At 31.2% G+C, this 6,000-nt stretch overlaps 1 protein-coding gene across 1 annotated transcript in view; it reads left to right on the top strand.

Annotated features, from left to right (window-relative positions):
• Nucleotides 1–3,968: 3,968 nt before the first annotated feature.
• The window catches only part of LOC136984429 (serine/threonine-protein phosphatase PP1-gamma catalytic subunit A), a 39,674-nt gene continuing 37,642 nt past the window's right edge, over nt 3,969–6,000 (top strand). Inside the window, exon 1 of the mRNA XM_067281402.1 lies at nt 3,969–4,166. Within this exon, the coding sequence (XP_067137503.1) occupies nt 4,112–4,166 (55 nt within the window). The 5' untranslated portion in view covers nt 3,969–4,111. The remainder of the gene's footprint in view (nt 4,167–6,000) is intronic.

The following is a 6,000-nucleotide window of genomic DNA, read 5'->3' as shown; positions in this document are numbered from 1 at the left end:
AAGTATGAAAAATCAATTATGTAAAAATTTAGTCTATTATTTAAGCAGATAATTCTCAGTTACAGTCCTAAAATACTAATGTATTTCTACATAAAGTAATTATTGAACGTAGACTAAATAGGAAAAAATATTTCTAATATCGTTTTAATTACTCTGCAGTTTCTTTTTATATATACAGTATATAAAAGAAAGTAATTTGAATGAATATTTTTAAGATTTAAGTCTAAATGCTCTAGTTCAAAAAATGATTCATTACTCTAATATTCAGTCCAATAGTCAATCAAGATTTTGAAATCTTTTGTCAGAGAAGCTTTACGGAAAAGCTCGACATCGATCTTCTAGATTGATCACTTCGCGAAAATGCCTTAGAACCATCGATTCAATGATTAATATTAAACCGTTCTCCGTATATATCATCCATCGCGTATTGAGAAATTGAATAAAATAAATTAGCCAAGTTACTTCTTTTTGAAGAGCTTGAAATTTTTTAATAATTCAAAAAAGGAATTTGTATAAAATTTGATTATTTCATTTAGAAAGCAAACAAACATAAACCTATTTTTAAAACTCCTTCTGCCCTGTGGGCACTAAGAGGGTCTTTTTTTCATATACATCGTGAATTCGGCCGGACTCCACAACGGGGGCGACCGGATGGAGAGGGATGGAGCCCAACATTTCCGGGACACACCATTTATATAAATATGACATAACATTTATATTTAATATTAAATTTAAAAATAATAAAATAAATTTGTAAAGACACAATTTTAAATATATAATAGAAAATTTCGACTGTAGGAAAGTAATTTCAAATTTGAGTTTATAATTTTACGTTTTTTTAACACGCTATTGATAACCTATATCGTACTCCAACAATTTCAAATATTACAAGATAAAACTTTCGCAGAAAAAATATTTTAAATTTAGCTTCGATTTAGAATAATTGAAATGGTAAGAATTAGAACGATAAGAATAAAAACTAATTAAGTAAAAACGATATTGTTTTAGAATGTTATAAAAATTAGGATTACATCCGAACTGTGTGCAATTTGAACGAATATGATGCATGAATTAAAATTGTTTTTTTCTAATATATGTTATTCATAATTTGTTTTAGTTTTTCATTAGAATTAATTATATATAAATACAGTGGAAACTCGATTATCCGAACTTAATGAGATCAGATGTCTTTCGGTTAATCAAGAAACTCGCTTGTAGATGGTCCAAAATACGTCTTTTGGTGTTTTTATATCAAACGAGTGCTTGACATATAACACTTTAACATATAAAAGGGAAGAAACGTTTCTTATGTGGTCATTTACTTCTTTTTTGCTCTTTCCAACCGGTAGGCACTAAGAGGGGTTTTTTCCCCCGTATCCATCATGACTTCGCCAGGCCCAATATGGAGTGGACATGTAGTGAGAGACAGGACTCGACTTATCCGGAACAGGCCACCTTCTAAAAATTCCCTGAGTTGCTCGCCGGGACTTGATCCAGGGTCTCCCAGAGCGGATTTGACGATCGTATACTTCAGATGTTGCAGTTTTACATTTTTTGTTAATAAGTCATATATGTTAATAAGAATAAAACTACAATAAAGTTAGTAATTTTAACTTTATACCAAATAAGTAGAAAAAAATTCAATACTATATTTTGATTTCTTTTGCTAGATATAATTCTTTTCTCGGCAAATTTGAAACTAAGATTCAGAAAAATGCAGGATAAGAGTGAAAACAAGTCTGCTGTGAATAAAAAAATAAATCTTTTCACATATAAATTATGCCTAATTCTATATTATAAAACTATTTGTCATGGGAGGTGTGTCGGCTCATGAAATTTCTGCCTTTCCGTCCTATCAATAACAAATCCTTCCATACTTTTATTGTAGATCTGGTCGAATGCATGTGTTATGGGTTCGATCAGACCTAAAAGAGACTGGGTGTTGGGGAAGAAATTAACATATCCGAGACGGGCCACTCATGAAAAATTCAAATTTCCAATTAGAACTTACCAGGCTTACTGTCTCAGTCATCTGGCAGTCAGTTACATTATCCACTCGAAATATGAATTTCAATAGACTGCAGTATTGAGAGTTAAAATTCTTCCTTTCTTTTGCGCACTCTTATACGAATTAGAATATTCTAACTCGTTGCCTTTACACTTCAAATCGTACACTCCTTGACTAAAAAGAAAATGGCGGACGTGTATTCAATTTTCTTTAAATATGGCGTGGCTACAGTCATTCTGTCTCGTAGTATATTCAAGCTCGTTGCTAGTGAGTGATAAAGATGAAACTGTTAACAAGAAAATAAATTACTAGAACATCATCTGCCGATACTATTTCAGATAATGAAGTGAAATCAAACAAAAACTGTGGTGATGCAGGTTATTGAAAACCATGTGTTATGAATGATATACTAAACACCTTTCAATTAGAAATACGATAACAATATCAATTTATTTTCTCTAAAATCTAATTTTACAATATCCTCTTTTCCGTTGTCCTTTCTTTATTAACAATGCTCATCAATCTTCCGACAATTATGAATTCCGAAGCCGCGCCGGCTTCGGAATTCATACGTAGACAATCCACTTCCATCGTCTTATTTTTCTAATTAAAACTAAATTATCCTAAACTAATACTAATATTAATTAATTAAAGTAAAGAAGGAAAAAAAGGAAATTATATTATGGAATCCCTTTTCCTTTGTTCAGCGAGTTGGGCACATAAGGTGCCAAATGTTCTAAATGTTTTAATAATGTTTTAATACCACAGTTAATTAATCTCACCACGTGGATACCCGAAAATTCCACTCACAACCTTTTCTCTATTTCTTGACATCACAAAATTCGAGCACTACTCGCCTACGTCTCCACTGCGTACATCCTCTTTTCGGTGCTCCTTCCCTTGCGTCACCACGTGCTTCTCTCTTCACTCCCTTGACCAAGAATGACCCAAAAATCATCTTCCTACACCGTAGCGTCGGCCAATGCCCCTTCTAGCCCAAAACTTGCCGTAAACGATTAAGAGTAGAAAGGGCTGAGCAAGGGGAAAATGATAGAGTTAGTTGGATAGATGAATAGAAAACGTATAAATTAACTACTTATTTAATAAAACATACATATATACATTGTGAGCCCCACAATGTATACATTGTGGGGCTCACAATGTATATATACAAAACAAATAAAATTTTAGTATTTAAAAGGAAGACATTATTGATAAAAAGAGGATAGGAGCAGTGGCGTAGCAAGGGGGTGCAAGGGAGTGTATCATGCACCGGGCACTACTCGCAGAGGGGCGCCCAAATGGTCTCCAAGACAAACTATATGTGTTTCTGGAGGGGGGATAGGGGCGCCAATAAAGTGTCGGGCGCCAGTTATGTTCGCTACGCCACTGGATAGGAGGACAATACAGTTCAATGGAGGACTGTCCTCCTAAATGAAGGATAGTGGACAACTCTACTACGAAGACTATTAAGGGTTTGATTTATCTTACGTTGATTTTAAATTCATTTCATTACAGTATTATTTTTATAATTGACAATACTGAAATTTCTAAATGTTTTAATAATTAATTTACGTTATATTTCGATCTTTTAATCCAGTCAAAAATATCTTTAAGTGTGGTCAATGAAATATAAATAAAAAGCATTTCTTTTGAAAGTCGATACAACAAAAATCTTGTAAAATCTGCCACGCATAAAACTGACTGAAATGAAATAAAATAAAATAAAAATAGAAATTTTGAAAGAAACCAAAGTTATGCAACGAAAAAATTTAATTTACAATAGACAATAATTATTTAAATTTTTAAAATATATTTTTTAAATTGAAATTTTATTAATATTATAAGCAAAAATTTATAATATATATTCATTATAAAATATATTATTTTGTCTTTTTTTAAAATTACATTTTATTTCAAAATCGGACTCAGCCTACAGCAGCGTCACTACGTTCTATTTTGTGGGGATGACGTCATGTGATGTTGTTGATTTCGGCCATTTTGATAGGAAGTCATCTTTATTTTGTAACTCGATTTTAACAGAGAGACCGCACCAAAAAAATAAGTATTTTGATATTAGCAATAACCTAAAACTCATCCAAAATGACTGATATGGATAAACTGAACATCGACAGCATTATAGCAAGACTTTTAGAAGGTAAAAATTGTAATTAGGTTTCTATTTTCAGTAGAGATTGTAATGTCCGGAAACTGGAATGTCTGGGATGTAAATTTGAATAATATATTACTTTTTGCCATTATTCAGCGATGACTTTTTATTAAATGAATGCTTTATTTAAAAAATTGTCATTTTTCAATCGATGGAAATCGTTATTTAAACAAAATATTATGGAAAAAAGTTTTTTCCGGTTAAATCTTCACTTGAAATTACGTTAAACTTGAAATATTTTTTATTTAAAATTATATTTTAAGAGTTATTTTCGTACTTATGTTAATTCTTCTCTTCTTACAGGTATTGGCTAATTTTAAAAATCTAATTTAATTAAAAATATGTTTTTATATTCCAAAGTACAGCATTATATTAATAAAGGAAAGAAAATATTTAACTTCATTGTTATAAAACACTATTGGAAATTGACTTGTGTTAGTCATAAAGTGAGATTTCATTTAATTTTATGTTTAATTGAATTATTAAATTTCATGCTGTGAAATTTAATATAATTATTAGATTTGAATTTATTTTAGAGACACCCGATCAAAAATTAAATTGCTCGGGGGCATAGGCCGACTTCCTAGATTATGGAATAACAAAAAATTGTTTATCTGGATGAGCAATTATAAGAAAAACTAACCTTGATTGTTGTTTCTTTTATGTTACCATCATACCACATTCTTTGTATTAATTTATGCTAAATAACTATGGAGTTGAAATAAGCCAAAATTCTTATCTGTTGTAATAAAAGCTTAAGTAAGAATTCTTAATGATTAATTTTCTTATTTCTTTATTTATTCACAAATTTTTTTTTTTGTTTTTTCACATGGTGTAAGAAAATTTCTATTCCACTTAGTGTTTTTACCATGAGGTTGATGGAAGTATCTAAAACAGGCCTGGCCAACCCAAATTGTTTCGCAGGCCACTTTGATCACGCATAACATTACAGTGGGCCACAATTTAGGCAAATATGCTTTTAAAAAAGTAAAACAAATACAAAATGAATAAAATTTTATTGTTATACCAGGAGTTTGTACTTGCACTTGTGCATTATAACAATGACATATGCAAATTTTTATTTATTTAATTGTTTTGGTATACACATAACGGGAAACAAAAGTTTTAATAGATATATAATATCGCTTAGCACAGTGTTTTCCAACGTGGGGCCCACGTCCCACAGAGAGGCAATTCGAAACTCGTCCAGAGTTTAAGTTAGCCGTATAGCTGCTGTACGCCATATTTATTGCAAATATTGATTTAAATCACTGGAGGGGGTAGAGCTGAGTTAGTGTACTAAAAAAATGGTCATTGCCTGATATCGAATCAGTCATAATAGAAATGACGAATGAGAGCATAGAAAGCGTGCAAACAAGATTTTTAAGGCCAATTAACGGAAAGAAAGAGTCTCATACACTTAGCATTGAAAGTTTGAAAGATAGAGTTTTCTGGGAATATTTATTTTCAAATTGTCTTGAAAACATGTTTATTTGTCTAAATAACATCAATCAACTTCTCGTTAGCAAATTAGAAGTGAGAAAACGACTAAAACAAGCGATTTTATAGCGATTGTTTACATAAGTCAAAGTGGTAGTGTGTGGGGGCGAGGCATTTCGCAGGAATTTTACCGACAATTGTTTTTACTGGTGGATCTAATAACAGACAAAGAAAGTAACCAATTACGGTGTAAAAGAAGCTAACTATTGATGTTATCTGCCAATAATTTGCCTTTTTATCTCTAGTTGCTGTAGAGTTTCGGGGGGTGTATTTTTGGAAATACTAAAATATTTTTGGCCCGGGGTTTGTGACAAAGCATTTA

Source organism: Centruroides vittatus, unplaced genomic scaffold, assembly GCF_030686945.1.
Source record: "Centruroides vittatus isolate TY-2023 unplaced genomic scaffold, ASM3068694v2 contig_918, whole genome shotgun sequence".
NCBI classification, from domain to species: domain Eukaryota; kingdom Metazoa; phylum Arthropoda; class Arachnida; order Scorpiones; family Buthidae; genus Centruroides; species Centruroides vittatus.
The sequence above is the reverse complement of the archived record's forward strand: the minus strand, read 5'-3'. Positions and strand labels throughout refer to the sequence as shown.